The sequence below is a fragment of the Lygodium microphyllum genome, chromosome 10, assembly GCF_053477565.2.
Source record: "Lygodium microphyllum isolate KBCC chromosome 10, Lygodium_microphyllum_v1.1.10, whole genome shotgun sequence".
In the NCBI taxonomy this organism is placed as follows: domain Eukaryota; kingdom Viridiplantae; phylum Streptophyta; class Polypodiopsida; order Schizaeales; family Lygodiaceae; genus Lygodium; species Lygodium microphyllum.
In genome coordinates, this window is record NC_141144.1 from 81,035,009 (window position 1) to 81,052,449 (window position 17,441).

At 43.6% G+C, this 17,441-nt stretch overlaps 1 protein-coding gene across 2 annotated transcripts in view; it reads left to right on the top strand.

Moving 5' to 3' along the window:
* LOC148030213 (tRNA ligase 1-like) overlaps positions 1-17,441 on the top strand; it is a 222,489-nt gene that overhangs the window by 179,056 nt on the left and 25,992 nt on the right. For both annotated transcript variants that reach the window (XM_087686482.1, XM_087686483.1), the window contains 5 exons: positions 8,675-8,772; positions 8,863-8,923; positions 9,111-9,187; positions 14,564-14,635; positions 14,732-14,808. In XM_087686482.1, coding sequence (XP_087542608.1) covers positions 8,675-8,772; positions 8,863-8,923; positions 9,111-9,187; positions 14,564-14,635; positions 14,732-14,808 — 385 coding nt within the window. The remainder of the gene's footprint in view (positions 1-8,674; positions 8,773-8,862; positions 8,924-9,110; positions 9,188-14,563; positions 14,636-14,731; positions 14,809-17,441) is intronic.

Here is a 17,441-nt window from a genome sequence, read left to right on the forward strand (position 1 = left end):
CGTTGGAGAAGATTGCAACAACCTGGAGGCCTTAGAGGACCAGTAGGGCAGAGGCAGAGATTACCAAGGAATGGTAGGGGAGGAGCAGGACGCATGGCAGGTCTTCCTTCTTGCAGTAGGAGCACGTGATGCTTGGTGGCACCCGGCTTTTCACAGGAGGGAGAGGTTGCTGGACTTCTCTTTGGAGCGGTTGGCCCGGTTTTATGTGGGATAGTGGGGTGCTCTAGAGGAGGCTAGGTAGGGTAGTTGGCTTGCACCCCTTTGTTTGATCATTGCCGGGTTCTCTTCACACTTGATGCTCTCGCTTCAGCCCTTGACATGCGATCCTGTCGGAGCCCTGACTCGATCTACAGGAGGGAGGAGGTGAGGCGGCAGGTTGAGCAGCTCTAGACTAGGGAGTGGGCTAGGGGGGACTGGATCGCAGAAAAAGGTTGCAGAGGTTAGAGCCGAGTGAAGCTGGATTTGCCAGGCAATAGTGTTGGGAGGAGGAAAGTACTCCGGTGAGACCTAGCAGCCACTCAGAGACTACTCCGGGAGGCACCCGGGGATCCCACTCTCTGCATGCAGGAGGTGCGCACACGCGCAGTAGGCCTTGCTGGTCTTGAGGACAGGTGCTCTGAGTTCTCCTTCCATATCTCAGCACATGATAGGAGCTTCGAGACATCATTTGTGACACCCAGACAAGTTTTGTCCATGATAGGAGCATCCTAGGCAATGTCTTCACTTTCTTCGAGGCGATCAAGTGGGCTTAGCACAGTGGTCAGGGATTGGCAATACTCTTGGATTTTAGGAAGGCCTATGACAAGGTGGACTGGGACTTCTTAGAGGGCACCATGGCGAGGTTGGGCTTCCTCGAGGCATGGATTATGGGGTTTTTGCACTTTACAGATCGGCCACTAGGAGGGTTCTCATTGGTGGCAACAGGAGGGAGGAGTTTCAGCTTGGGAGATCTGTCCGCGGCAAGGGAGCCATCTTGCCCCTTGTCTTTTCTTTCTCTTTGCAGAGGCGATGTCCTACTTCCTCCACTCACGTGTGAGCGGGCTACATGGCCTTCGACTTCCGGGGACGGAGGAGACTGAGCTGCTGGACTCAGAGTATGCAGATGATACCGCTCTTTATGTAGAGGATGATGAGTTGATGTTGGAGAGAGTGAGACTAGCTTTGGAGGTATTTTGCACTATAGCTAGAGAAAAAATCAATTGGCGAGAGTTGGTTGGTTTTCTTATAGATCTGGACTCTAGCATGGAGTGGGGTGCCCACTTGGGGTTCAGATGGGTGAGCAGGGGACAGACTGTCCGATATCTAGGGTTCTAAGTGGGACTCGACATCACTCCTGCCTAGTAGTTTCTTCCAGTTCTCGATTCTATTAGGCGGAAGCTGATTTACTGGAGCATTGTCCGCCTTTCCTTAGCGGGCCGAGCCCTAGTGGTCAACCAGGTCCTCCTAGCAACGGCTTGGTACATTGCCTCTTCTTGGTGCTTCTCCCTGTCTTGTGTGGTTGAGCTTTGCTGCCTAGCACAGAATTTTCTCCGGGCTGCCTCAGATGGTTCCAGTTGGGCTGCCCAAGAATGACACTATCATGGATTGTTTGCAACCTTAAACGAGCCATCCGATTACACTTATCTTGCTACAAGTCTTAATTAGTCCTATCCAATAACCTAGAGGTAGCCAACACTTCTCCTTGAAGTGAATTCTCCTCCTTACGAAGATCGGGAGGCGCCAAACTGCAAAAAGTAACATCTCCTACCAAAATGCAATCAAATGACAAAGGAGAAAAGAGTGGGAGACCTTAATAGGCCTTGTGGAGTTAAGCACGTGCCACCAAGAAACTTGAATAACGGTGCGACCATGAGAGATACCTATCTTTTCCATGAAACATTTTGCAATATCTCACCAGGGATGACTCTGCACACATAGTGCTTGTAAAAGTACTAGTCTCAAAGCAGCCATATGCAAATTAACATCCAATAAAGCTGCTTCCCCCATCCTTTTAGGAGTAGTCATATTCTGCCAGAAATCCACATGTGGCCCAAACGATTCCCTTTCTTTTTCCACAACTTGAAGTAGATAGGTTGAAACAGTTCCAAAAGAGACTTCTTAGTCCAAGGAAGTAAGGGTAGAAAAAACGAGACCATATTGATCGTGATGCATTGAGCAACTTTAAGTCTGACATGAAGAGGCTAGCCTTGAGATTTCCAATACATGAACCGATGATGTATATGGGATGACATCCAATCAAGCAAGGTAGATGGAGCTACATCCACACCAGTAGGATAACCCAAGTGACCGGTCATCTCTCCTTTAGAAATCATAGCTCCTTGTCAATGCAAAGCTTGCAAATCACTCTTCGTACAAGTGATCAGGGTAGATTTCTGAGTATTAGTATGAAGCCCCGACGCTAAAGCAAAAAGATTCCACATAACCATGGCCCTATTAACATTAGTGCGATCAGTTTTAAGAAACATAAAGGAGTCATCAGCCAAAGGTTGACCCAAAAGTTGGGCACCACTGGGAGAGACAAACCAACAATCTCACCTTGATTAGCCAACTTATCCAACAATGAGAGCATTGGGTGAGTGACCAAAGCAAGTAGCAGAGGACTAAGAGGGTAGCCTTGCCGAAGAGAACAAGACAAGGCAATTTCATTTGTGATCCTCCCATTAAGTGCAATGCAAGCCACAACACCTTGACTAATGGTATCAATAGGAGAGGTCATGTGAGGACCAAATCCCATGGAAGACATCAGCTGCTGCAAGAAAGACCAGATGACATGATCAAATTTCTTTTCAAGGTCAAGCTAAAGCATAACAACTTGCTGGTATGAGGCTTTGGCATAATCAATCCCCAATTGAACATTCAAAATGTTATGCATAATATTCTGTCCTTAATGAAATCATATTGACGTGGATGAAGCAAGTGCGGGAATACTTTTTGCAATCTATTGGCAATAAGTTTAGAAAATATTTTATACAAAGAATCCATCACAAATGGGTCTCCATTGTTTCAAAGAAGTCGAAGAAGGAACCTTAGGCAACAACCGAATCACAACAATCTTCCAGTTTGAAGGCATCCTACTAGAATTCCAAATTTGTTGACATAGGCGAGTTAATGGGTCCTTACGTTGCCCAACATGGTTTAAAAACAGCTCATTAGGAAACCCGTTATAGCGAGGGCTTTTCCTTTGTAGTAAATGGGACAATACATCCTCCACTTCGACGAGCAAAGTGAACAGCATCAAAAAGAATCTCCTGTGGACCCAATAGAGATTTATGATAGTCAATGCACATTTGAATGATGGAAACACGTTCAGTTCCCATAACACCTTACTCATCCAACAAATGCATAATATTTTCCTAAGTGTATTTATGGTGTAAACGAGCAAAGAACTGATGAGATTGACAGTTATTATCATGCAAAGCTTCTGCTTGGGCCAGCAATTTGTGTTTAGCATATTCCTTCTCATGAAGAGATTGAACTCCACATTTCAACCATTCAATGCATGTAAGCAAGTCATCAATAGTATCCCTTGACTGATACAGAGACAACGAGTGAGCCAACAAAGTTTGCGAATGTTGCAATTCAGCTCGACCCGCGAGCTAAAAGAAGCAATCAATTGCTGGATATATTCCACAAATTGAATTTGAAGTAGAATAGATTGATTGAAACGTAGAGGCATACAAGCAAACAAAGCCTTAAAGGCATGAATTGGCGTGTGAGTCAAATCCAAAACCAAAGGATAGTGATCATACAAGACATGTTGTGGCTCCACCCATATATCAATCATTGAAGGAAGAAAAGAAACTCTCTGACAAATATAGATCGTATCAAGTGTGGCCCAGGTGTTTGGATGCTGAAGCGAACGATAAGTATATCCAAACTGTGAAGGATGCATCCAAGGCCACATGTCTTGTTTCAAAGATAGCTGCCAGTGCATTCCAAGTGTGCCACTCAAGACCATCCATGACCGAGTGCAGTGAAGTCGCTTGATGCGCAAATACACATGCATTAAAATCACCCATAATAAAACCTTGATGAGCCATGGAAAGGCAATGTAAGTCATCCCAAAGCTAACGGCGTTCCTGAGGAGTAGGAGCATAAAAAAACCTCACCTCACCCTCATATATGATTTCCAGCATAAAAAATCTTCCGTGAGGGTCATAAGAAACCAAGGATGGTTGTGAGGAAGATCTAACAGCCAACATAAGTCTAGATTTCTCTGGAACCCGATCACTGAAAAACAGTGTATAATCTTTGTATACATAAGAACCTGCCAAAGTATGCTGTTTGTGCTCCATAGCACAAAAAACATCCCAATTACTATCTAATACAATTTTCAACAATTGATATTGCTTACTGCCCGAAGAGATGCCTTTAACGTTTCATAAAGCAAGTCTCATGATAAACCACAAGAGAGAAAACTACTGAATCACCACTTTCCCTTTCCCTTCAACATCCGTAGCTTTAGCAGCCTAAAATCTCTCCATCTCACTATGGATCACATCTACAAGTTCCACCCTTTGCAAGCTAGCAATCGAAGCACGAGAAGGGAACTGTTGATGTTGAGAATGGAAAACATCCTGAGGAGGCAAAAGCCTTCCACACACGTCAAAGCTCAAAGCAGAATCAGATGCACTTTTATCATCCACACCATTCGCAGGCACACATGAAGATTGAGGTTTTGTATAAAAACCCCTACCTCTGCATTGAAAATTCTAAGTAATAGAGCGAGGAGATGGGTGAGCAGGAGTCGAATGAGATTCCTGTCTAGCATTGCGTTTAACAATGGTGACCCAAGAATCATCCAGAGGAGGCAGATTTTGACCAACCGAATGTGATACATGCTCAATAACAACTTGGGAAACATCCTTATTTCCATCATCATGCTCTTGCATCTCCATGTCAGGATCCAAAGAACATTGCAATACCTCGGGGCTTCTATCACATTCTGAAATAAAATGGCCCAATTGGCCACATCTAAAGTAGTATCCAGCAAATTTGCCCCATTTAAGCTCAGAAACCATTTTTTGCAATCCAAGGACCTATAAATGAATTTTGGTTGGCTGAGGTTTCCATGTGTCCCAAAGCATACAAGCCTTGTTCCTATTGCCGGAGGCCAAACAGGGCTCCACAAACACCTCGCCAAGGGTTCTCAAAACCAAAGGAAGAGGTCGCCAAAGATGTGCAGGAAAATTAACCACCTCCATCGAGATTGGCCATGCCTACCTAAGCACCTCTTGAAACTCAGCCATAGGGCTCCATGGGATGATATGTACTTGCTGATGGTCCATGAACAAAGGAATACGTTGCATAATGTGAGCACATAATCCCGGGTATGAAAAATGACTTTAAAAAAACCCTTTCAGTCTATCATAAATCTCTTCAACAAGAGGGGTTTGCACTTGCCCTCAAACATCATCTTTTGCCCTCAAGCAAATCGCTTTTGCCCTCAAACATCATCTTTATGTGGAAAGCAAGTACAAGAGAGGGTGAAAGCGATTTGCTTATTTCTTTGCTTGTTTATGTGTTTTTCTTTTTCTTTTGGTTGAACATGATGAAGAAACAATCCGTTTTTGAAGAGGTGAGGTAGGAAGCCAGATCAGATTTCCCTTTTCGAAGGAGAAGCTGATGGATGCTTTACTAGCTCTAGGTTCACGCTTATAGATGACCTAGGGGTTCACGCTTACATGTGCCTAGGGGATGATGGATGAGACAAAGCTTTCTTTTTGAGCTATTGAAACTTAGTCAACATGGGATTGCTAGCAACATTCCAGGAGATTATCACATTAGGAGAGATGCTAGAGAGGCCATCTGAGGGATTGATTCACCTCATCCTGAGAGGCAGTGGAGACAAATTAGAGATTACTGAATGGAGACTGATCACTTTGCTTGGAATAGCATATAAGATGATTTCCAAAGCAACTAGTCTCAGATCATCTCTTCTTATGCTAGACATCCTACCCATGTTTTGTTTGGGAGCACAATATTTTGGACAAGATCTTCATCTTCGGAAAATCTGCAACTCTTGCACACTCATGGAGGTAAGACCTCATTGTCTTTCTTTTGGGCTTCTAGAATGCATATGATAGGGTTGATTGGGAGTTTTTAGAGGGCACCATGTTGAGAATGGGGTTTCCAAAGCAGTGAGTCAGAGTTGTAGTGACTATTTATTCCTTAACTCATAGCCAGGTCTTAATTCGTGGTTCCAGCACCTATGTTCTCAACATTCAACAATTAGTGATATATTGCTGGTGTTGTGCACCTCTACTTATTTTTGTGTTAGAGGCCATGAACAATTCTTTTTGGGGCAGATCTACATGTATTCATAGCAATAAGCTGCCCATCCTAGAGTTGGAGGGGCCTTTGGACATATAGTTTGCAGATGACACTACTCCATATTGGGAGGGGCCGAGGGCAACTTCAAAGGCTTTGTAGCTGCTGTGGAGACTTTGTGTAGAGGCACAAGAGCTCTATCAATTGGCACAAGTTCTATGGCTTTTGGGTTTGCGACACTCAAGCAGCTAGGTTGGAGACCTGGTGAGAGTTTCACTCGGTTCCTACATGGTGCCTCACTAAGCTTGCTCGATGGCCATGTGGGAGATGATATTGAGCAGCAAGTAGCACCCTTACTCTTGAGCATTAGGTAGAAGTTCCTTTTTTGGAGTACAACAAGACACTCTCTAGAATGGAGTGGCGGACTAGATTTAACTTTTGACAATGTGGGATAGCACTTCTTATTAGGCTTTCTTTAGGTCTTGTATCAGCCAAATGGAAGTGCCTCATCAGGAATTTCATTTAGTTAGGTGAAGAAGGATGTCTAGGTATGATGTTGTCATTCAGCCTTAGATCTAGAGGTGCTTTGGGGATCATAAACCACCCACATAGCTAGAGTTGAGCATTGTTGGTGAAGTTGATTGTGAGGCGCCTTCCGGCTGATGGAGAACCTTGCTAGACCAATGTCCATTGGATTTTCGGAGATTCAAGCTGAAGACGAGATTGCTGCCATAGTTGGATTTTTCAGCTCTAGGCACAGTTGGAGTAGATGGGCAACCTCAATTGTTCAACTAGTTAGTCAGGATAGAGATTTGCCTTTCTAGATGTAGAGACATGATGCACAATATTAGGAAGGTAGTCCCTCCTAGAGTGGAGGACTAATCTAAACACTCCCATACATGGATTGGGAAATAGATCCTTTACTAGAGGGACTTTTTGATCGCTATAGATGCTACCATTAAAAACAGTGTGTTTGCTCTATATATATATGAGAATGGGAGATTCTGAGAGCGGATTTAGATTAGTTGTGACCTTGACCATGCAACTTGCATGATGGATGGTTGGAGGTGCTAGGTGTATAGGTGGAGGCCTCTTTCGAAGATTTGGAGAGATCCCTTTGTAGAGGTACCTAGAGATATCCCCTTCTTTGGATACACCATCAAATTGGTGAGGAGGTTATGGATGATTAGGATTATAGAGATGTTAATGATGACTCAGGATTGGATAGCATAGTGTATGAGACTATGAGGAGGATGAGAGATGCTTTCCTTAGGGCTTGGGCTTTCACTGTTAGCCACACATGGTTTGGCATTATAAAACCACCTAATTGGTTATTCATTCATGTAATAGACTTTCACTCCATTGTTTTCTATTGGTTTTTGGCTCTAACAGTCCCTTATGAGGCTATATTTGTATCATGTGTGTGGACCTTGCTGAAACTATACTCCTGAGTTTAGTATTAACATTTTAAATGTAACTCACCATTGAGGTCAGATAAATAAAGTACATTTGAATCTTCTATGAAGAAAAAGTAATCTATTTTGGCCATTCAAAAAGTAGAATTTGGGAGAAATCTATGAAGAGATGTGTTGATTAAACTGAGGTGAGTCAAGTATGCAGTCAAGTGCCCCTCGTCACTTCCGGAATAATAGATTGGGTTTACAGTCAAACTGACCTTTTTTCCCTTCTTAAATATGAGAAGATTCTATGAATTAGCACATGATTGATCTTCACCACCAAGGTAAACATTAAATGTAAGCACACCAGACCGGTTCTTTGCGCAACCTTTGTATCTGTGATGTACCTAGCTGCTCTTGGCAGAGTTTTCTTTGCACTGCAGCTTTTACCGCAGGAGGTGTTTTGTGCTCCGAGGTGCAAAATGTGTGATATGTTCTCTCTGGCTGTCTGCACAAGGAAACTCTCAAATTCAAAACCATGTTGATTGTTTATCTTCAATATCATTTTCTTTTTTTTTTGGTTTGCCAACTCCTAACACCAAATAGACCTCACTCACCTATAAAAGGGATGAAATAATACTCGTCTTTTGAAGGTTGGGAAAGTTATTAGATGGCTGATACATTCTTACATGTGGGAAGACATTCTTAAGGCCTTTATTTGGCCTTACATAGGTTCTTTTCCTTACGTAAAGGAAGTATAATATATCTACCCACATTAGGGAGGGGACCTTTGTATATTTGGGATATAAAGTTGATGTTCAGAAGGTCAATGACCGGAGGGTGGGGGTTTTGTGGCCTGTGAAGGAGCTTGCTTTGCTCCAGAACATATTCTAGGGTTTTATTTTTGGCTTTATTTGTTATTATTATCATTGGTTTTTCTTTCTTTTTTTGGGTTGGGGGGTGGGCGTTACTTGAATTTTTATAAAAGTCATATGGGACATTTGCAGGGAGGTATTGGCCAAAGCTTGGTGAAGAGCACAGAAAAGACCCCACAGCAATCATGCTCGCTGATAAAAACGCCCCAAACATTGAAGTCTGGAAAATGGTATGCGACTCTGATGATGTGTTAGTATGCATTCTTGGCAGTTTATAGAACGAAACCCTGACAAAATAGTTGCTATATTGTGGGTTAAAGATAAAAGATATCTGCAAGAGCACATCGACTCTTGGAGTTCCTGTCATACCTGATTCTGAAGGTACCACTCTAAAGCTGTCTAATGTGTGGTGGGATTAATGTTTAGCTTTGTTTCTTCACGAGGCTACATTGTAATAGATGATCAGCTTGTCCATTAAAAGTTACGAATGGGGTGCTGAAATTTTTATCCAACTGTAGTCTGTTTTAGTTCTCATGCTTGACAGAAGGGTCTAATAATGGAATTGCAGGCACTGAAATGAATCCTTTCTCTCTTGATGCATTGGCTTTATTTATGTATCGTGTCTTACAACGAGTTAACCATCCTGTAAGTGCTTATACCTTCTGTTGCTTAGCAGATTCAAACAATCAGGAAGAAATGATTATAAATTTCTTTTGTTGGGGATTCAATTTGTCTCAAACTCAAAAGTCCTATTGTTGAATCACCAAGTCATGTTTTATGCTATCTCAATCTACATATCTAAACAAGCTTTAAATGCTGTTGATATGCTGTAACATGTTAACTTTTTTTCATTCAAAGTTCTTTTCGTTTTTTTTGGCAAGCAAAAAGTGGCGAGTTATATTACTCAGAAGATTTTACAATGAAGTACATGTGCTCAACAGACTGGCTGGAGCTGATACAAAGTCATACTCGAATCATATATACAAGCCTCTGAAGGTGGTGTGGGGGGATGGGGGACAAAAGCCATGGAGGAGGAGAGTATTGCCTCTTGTTGTTACTTGCTTGCATCGTGAAGAAGAGATCATGACCACCGTAGGTACATAAGAATTGGTGTCAAAGCTCCTCATTATCTCAAGAATCACCTTGCACCTAATCTTAGCAGTGGAGGGAGTGGATGAGTGAGGTCCAGAGCTTATCCAAAGTTGCATATGTGGACAGGCGCTTGCTGCTTAGAATCAACTAACAATGTGCCTACCAATCCGTGCTATGTAGGCCAAGAAGCCTTGGGGCTTCTTGGCAACTGCTGTGGCTGGCTAAAGCCATTCTCCAAGGTCCCACTCCACCTCATCAAGAGGCCAGCTCTCCTAGATCAAGAGGCGCCATTGTTGGAACTCACTCTAGGGTACGTAGGGGTTAAGTATCGAAGTCTTTCCTTGGGAGTCTGATGAGATGAATCCTCCTCCAAGGTATAGCTGGTAGTTCTTTCTCTTACCGACCTTTGTTGAGGGCTAGCCTTCCATCAGTTTGGATTGTGAACAATACCTCATTTTGGGCGTTGCCCACTCTACCTCTAGCACTTGCAAGGGGATGTCTATTGGCAAGAACTTAATCACCTACACCTCACTTGGTAGCTTTGGCGCCCGAGGGGGTTCAACTAGTCTTGTGAGATTGTTGCCTCAATCTTCCTTCTTTTGATCTCAACTCCATGTTGGCAGTAGCTGTTGGGGATAAAGGTTCCTTCACCTAGCCACCCGTGTATTACTACACTTTACTACGCTGACAGTATCCGCCACTTTACTACACTTTACTACACTTTACTATACTGACATTATTCTTTTAGTGACAGTTTGAATAAAGGAAGGCCCGGCCACACATTGTGGTTGTTGGAGTTCCCACTTTGAGTTTCACTCTCTCCCTTGCTCTTGCTCTCCATCTGTCATAGCTCTCACCGCCAAGCTTCTTCCTCCTGGGTTCCACTTCCCTTTCAACTGGTATCAGAGCAAAGGCATTGGAGGTTACCTGGTATTCTCTTCAACCCAGATTTGAAGAGCTTCAACCCGAGCTTTAGTGGCAGCCATGGCACCTTCATTTGCAGGTATGTTTTGATCTCCCGTCTCCTCCTCAAGCTTTTGGACTTCCATTGGCACCTTCCAGGGCTGCATCGGAGTCCCCTCGACATTGCCATTTGATACCCAAGTAGATGCCCCACTTGGTGCTAGAATCTGGATCAATGAGAAAGCCAATTGACTTTTATCAGTTGATTCTTGCAGTTATAGCAATGTAGAATACCTCCAATGCAAGTCTCACCCACTTTAGCATCACCTCATCGTCCTCTAGGTAGAGAGTTGTGTCATTCGAATACTCAAAGTCCACCAACTTTGTCTTCTCTCTCATTGCGAGTCTAAGGCCTCGTAGATTGCTTACTCTTGAGCAGAGAAAGCAGATAATGTCTTTGCAAAGAATAGGAAGTTGTTCGGGGCTAGAAATCAACCTTGTTGGACTGACCTTTCCAAATGAAACTCCTTTCTCCTACTACGTGCTATGAGTACTCTACTGGTGGCTGGCGCATATAGTGCAAATGCCCCTCTTATCCACTCCTGGGGGAAGCCCAATTATGCCGTAGTACCTTCCAAGAGGTCCTAGTTGACCCTATCATAGCACTTCTCAAAATCCAACAGAAGCATAACCATCCTCTGGCCATTATGTTGAGCCCACTCAGTGGCCTCAAATAAGGTGAAGACTTTGTCCAAGATACTCCTATCGTAGATGAAAGTTTTGCATGTCATGGATGATGTGTAGGAGAATGAGGCGAAGCCTACTGCAAATCATCTTGGCCAGGGCCTTATAGGCTATCGACATCAAGGTTATCGGTTGCCATTGGGACAACTTTAGATGGTCTCTCTCCTTGGGAAGGAGATTGACTAGTCTTGCTGACAAGTTGCGCGACATCCAGCGTGAGTTAAAGATCTCGTGAAAAGCTTGGAGTAGGGGATCCCTCACCGCCTCTCAATATGTGGAGATCAAGGCTCTAGACAACTCATCTCCTCCGGGGCTCAAGTAGTGCATGCCCCATCATCTTGGTTACAAGGGGTAGGATAAACTCCCACACTTAATGTCTACATCAGAGCACCTTGTCTCGTACTGACTCCTGTTAGAAAGGCTACTTGTAGAAGATTGTAACAAGCTCCATTATCTCCTCTGGGCAAGAGCCGACCCTCCTATGCTGGTCATAGAGACTCGAATCTAGTCTCCGTAGGTATGTGGCTAATGCACTTGGAAGAACTCTTTGCTCATCATATACCCCTTCCACTCCCAAAATGCTACTAAGGTGCGGAAGGAGAACTCCGAACACCTATCCTCCAGGCCCTTGAGGATGGCCCGCACATGAAGCTCCCATGTATGTATAGTGGGATCTCCAGGTTCTCTTGGAGCAATCTTTGGATAGTAGGTAGGTCTCTCCAAAGTGCCCTCTCCTCCTCCCAGCATTGTTGCCAAGCCTAGAGGGCTGCCTCTTGGAAAATCTTGCTCAACTTTGGTAAAACTTCTACCACCCCTTATGCAATCTAGTCACCTCTCGCCGAATTTGTGGCCTAGAGCTGCTTGATCTACCTCCTCTTGTCCGTAGGTTGAATCTGCAATACGGCAAGAGTAACTGTCTACTGCTAAAGCATATGCATGGAGTGTTAGTAGTATGATAGTGATAAGAGAGGGTGGTCCTAGCGAACAGTCCTATCTCCCCTCCTCTGGAGCGCCTCCACTTCCTAATATAAAACCTGTCCAATTGCTCCAAAAAGGTACCACTATCACGAGGACATGTATTTTTGAAACCTCACTTAAGATATGGATTAATTTTTAACCTCATGGTTCAATAAATGTTGCACGTGTGAGGTGTAACTAGGATTAGAGTAAATTTACGAGCTTACGACCGAAGAAAATCATAACATGCTAAAGGCGAAAGTTGCTATAAGTTATGTTGCACAAGTACTTGGTGGTATTTGATATTAGTTGTTGGCCTATGTCATTCATTTGGCCATAAGTGTTAGTTGATGACACTAGAGAAGTGGTACCTAATGCCAATCTGATGGTCAAAGATGGCACAGAGACACTCGTGAGTGGAAGTTGCCTAGCCAATTTAATTATTGGCTAGTCACATTATTTTTTTGAACACTGAAATAATTATTAGATTAATTTTCAGTATTTAAAGACTGAAAATTAGTATATAATTATGAAAATACTTGGAAAAACCATTTGGGTAGATTGCCACTTGTCAGAAATGCACATGCAAGATTAAAAAACGTCTTTAGAGGTTGTGGAGAGCCATTTTTAGTGCATTTAGCCTGCAAGAGAGAGGAAAGAGATGCTGCTGGTTTTATCTGCAGGCATTGGAGGACCTTCTGAGGCAACTAGGGGCAGGAGAAGACCAACCAACAACAGGGGATAGCATTTATAGGCTGTTGATTTAGGGCAGCAAGAGTAAATGATTGATTTTCTTCAGTTCTTCGTAAAGAAAGTCTGAATTTTCTCTCTCCTTGGCATTCTCTCTCATCTCCCGACCTTTCTATAGCCTTGCTCCAAAGATTGCAACATTTAGATTACCAGAGGTTGAGAAATTTCGGATTTCTTTGCTGTAAACCCTAATTTGTAGTTGAAATTAGTGGTAGCACTAGCCTCGAGATGCGTGCCAGAAATTAGAAGCTCCAAGACTTGGATTCAATAAGGTTAAAGCTGTTTTCAGTCAATTTCAAGTGAAGGGACTAGCAAATCAATGAATTTGGGGCATTTTCCATCTCCATCAAAGTGGGTGAAGGCCAATCGACTGCCCGAATGAAGGGGCAAATCTGATCGAAGACATGCTGGTCATTTTGGACAACAAGGGGTGTTGGAATACCGAAAGGTATTGGGAAAACCTCATTGTATATCAACTTCTTCTTAATTAAGTTAAAGAAATACTGAAAGGGGTGCCAGCCCGGGTGTCCATTTTCCAAGATTGTGCGTTAATTGGCATTTCTCAGTTTGGTAATAAATGCTGCTATAACTAAGTTGGAATGAGGAAATTATCACCCATCCATAGAAGGAAGGCTGGTTTCAACCACCCACCCACTTGTAAACCCAGGAGAAATCTAGTGAAATTCTCTTGCCTATGAAAGGTGGGGTCCCTCCAAGTGTCTCGCACATCCACTCCAAGAAGAAAGACCTCCCATGCCTCCTACTCCACCATGCCTTGGAAATATTTGCCACGGCCTTATTGATCCTCTAAGTCTCTAGATTGTTGAAGTCACCTGTAACAATCCAAGAGTCGACCATGGGGAGACCTATTGCAACCTCCACCTAGAAGTTGGTGCATCCACGACCCTTCATAGGAGCATAGATGTTGAGGACCCCAAGACAAGAGTCCCCCAAGTCAAGTCATACCCATAGGAAGGGTAGGACCCTTCCTGCCAAAATTAAACCATGGTCTTGCATGCAATCTAACAAACTTGGACTAGAAAAAGTGCAAACTCGTCTAATCATGTCGTGGGCTCCGATGGAGTGCTCCCAGTAGGTGTGTGATTTGCTTGGGAGTACCTTCCCGATCCTGTTGGCCTAGGTGCAAGAAAGCTTATGCTCCTAAAGAGGTAAGATGTTGATCCATCCGGCAAGGGCTGGTTGTGGCTTTTGCTTGACTATTACCTTCCTGGGACCATGCGCCCCACTATAGTGGAGGCTGTTCACGTTCTAGGATGCAAGGTGTAAACTCATGGATAGGGTTATTAGTTGCCAAACAAGGATCTGCTGTTCGGCGTGGAAGAAGTTGAGGAAGAGGAGGAAATGTGGGGCTTGCGCATTTGTTTTGCCGCAGGCCTAGAGGGTGAACTCCATTCCATGGTAGACCTATGCTGTACAAGGGGGTAAATAGACGCTAATGGTTGCACACCCAGGGCGGCTTGGGCAAATGGCGACTTGATCACATCCATTGGTAGGGAGGGAGGGAGGGAGGGAGGGAAGGAGGGTGTGACTGAATGAGAGAGAATGTTGTTTCAGGGCAATCTGGATAGAAACTCTCCAAATGCTGGGTATGTACTGCTGATGTTTTACCATCTTTATGATGGACAGGTACGCTTCTAAATCTTCCAAATCGACTGTCTTTTAAAATTTTAAACATCCAGAGTTTTCTGCTGCTTTTGCTAATTTCTTACAATTATAGTACAGGATCGAAGCATATTTGAGGACAGTTTGAAATCACAGTTTGGATACATCATTAAACTTCCAGTTCTCAAATCAAATAGGTGAATTTCTGATTGTTGACAGCTTATAAAACAGTACGGTCTTTTTTTCTTGGCTTTTTTTTTTTGTGCAAAAGGGAAGAGAAAAAAATTATTGATGAATCCCCTGTGGACAGTGTCCTGAGGTGCAATACCAAAATATTAAAATTTGGAGGGGGGAAAATTCTATTACTAAGGCTTGAGTGAATAGCCAATGAGGAGGTCTAGACTTTGCAATGCCAAACCATATGTGGCTAACAATGAAAGAGAGTGCTTGGATTCCATGTCTTGAGAAAAGCATCTCTCCTCCTCCTTATGTATCTTCTTCCATCTCCCTCAGAGAGTATGAACAATATTTGTCCAAATCCTACAGAGAATTAGTGTAGCAGATATGTCTAATATATCTATGGTGTGGTTACATTTGGCTGTCTAAATATACCACACAATGATACTAGTTATGACCTCCACCTATGGCAGTACCCCCAAGTCCACACCAATGACAAAGGCAATTGAATCTGTGTGCCATGTCCAAGTGAAGTGCCAACTGCGAGGCTCCTGCACCTACTAACTACAACTAGGGTGAGATGTTGATTGGTCTAAATCTATCCTTCCATCTCTTCTAGAGGTGAGCCAAAAGAGACTGTATGCTATCTAATACTGAGTCGCTGCTGGCATTATTCTAGCCAAAAGAGACTGTAGTCTTTGAGGAGGAATTTATGCGTCTAATACCTCTAGCCATCCATCATGTAGGTCACAAGGCTGAGGTCTAGGTGCTAAGTCCTATCACAATGAGCCATAATCCTCATCCTCGGTTGAGAGCATTCTACAGATTTGGACTGGCCTAGATCCTCTCTTTTGAGCTGCCATGCTCATGTATTGAGAAAGTGACCACACACACTCTCTCTCTCTGGTGGTAGCAACTGTTGTGATAAGAATGTTCCCTCTACTGAAGAGCCCATTGCATCTCTAAGAGTGTTTTGTATTAGTGCTCCACTTTGGAAAGAAGACCGTCTCCCTCATGCTCTAGAAAGGCAAACCATTCCTCCACTATAGAAGCAATGTGCAAAGAGGAGCTGCCCAAGATAAGCATGTTCTCTCTCAGATGGTGTGGCCTCTCACTAGCAAGAGTAATTGGTAGAAGAGAACAGGTTTCCTCATCTTCTCTTCAACTGTGGATGGAGCAATGTGGTGAAGTCCCACAGACATTGATGTTCAAGCCTGGATAATGACAATGGCGAATCTGACATTAATTTGTTTCCAACCCATGTAGCTGGGATCTGCTGAGAAATCCAACGAGTATTGGTTGCCAACGTTCTCCATTCATGGGGATAGTTACTAGGTGTCCATAAAAATAGCTACTTCTATGGCTCTTGGCTTGGAAGAAGGCGTCTCACAATCGGATTCACCACACAATGCTCTAGTCTGGCTGTCAAGATTTATGCTCCCCAAACCACCTCCAGATCTAGGCTGAGTGATAAAATTCCAAGCTACCTTAGCCCTCACCGGACTTTTGTGTCCACTTGACCAAATGAAACTCTTGATTAGGCACTTCCGTCTTGTCGTACTCCAATATTGGAGCTTTTGCTAGAGCTCAAAGGAAGGGTACTAACTGCTAGTCTGAGTACTATTGATGCTCACATGGCAACCAAGATATCTCACCGAGGTGCCATTTGGGAGGCATGTGAAACTCTCATGAGATCTTCAATCTGGCTATTGAGTGTCACAAGTGCAAAATCCATAGAAGTTGTGCCAAGTAATAAGGACTTGTGAGGCTCTACAAAAACTCTTCATTGCAGCTACCAAAGAACTTGAAGTTCCCCTCATTTGCATCTGAACACATAGCTTTGTCATCTCCAAACTTTACATTTAAAAGCTCCTCAAACTTTAGGAAGCCTAATTCCATGCCGACTTGTAGATTTGTCGCTCATATTAGAACTCATGGGCCTCTAGTGCAAAAAGAAAGAGTAGAGGCGCAAGAGCAGTAGTGTCTCACTGACCTGCTAAATACACGATCTGTCACTCTAGAATGACCAATCAAGATGTTGGCTGTGAGCTGAGGAATAGAAGGATGCTACACCCCTGAGCCATTGGTCTGAGGTTGTACATGAAGTCTCCATAGCAGCTACAAAGGCCTTGAAGTTCCCCTCATTTGCATCGGTAACACACAACTGTGTTGTCTCTAAACTCTACAATCAGAAGCTCCTCCAAACTCTGGAATGGGTGGCCTAGCGCCACAAATATTTGTAGATTGGTCACTTAGACAATAGCTTATGGCTTTTGATACAAAAAGAGGGAGTAGAAGTGTAAGGGGGCAACCGTGTCTCGTCAACCTACTGAATATTGAATCTATTGCCTCTCAAACTACCAATCAGGAGTTGGCTACGAGTTGAGGAATAGAAGCACGGTGGCTTCTAGTTCCAAGCATACTAGTCAACATGAACTTTGATCCCTACTTGAGTCTTTGAGGCATTCCTTCCAAGAACTGAGTATGTGAAGCTTTGCCCTAACAACAACATTCCACTACATGGAGCCTAGGAGTTATCTGAAGCTATTTCCATCTCATCCCCAGTCCCTCCCTTACTTTGTTGATGGATTTGTGGACCCAATGCTTCCTCCCTCTCAATGAGGGGAATCCCTCTACCCTGTTGAGTTTTTGG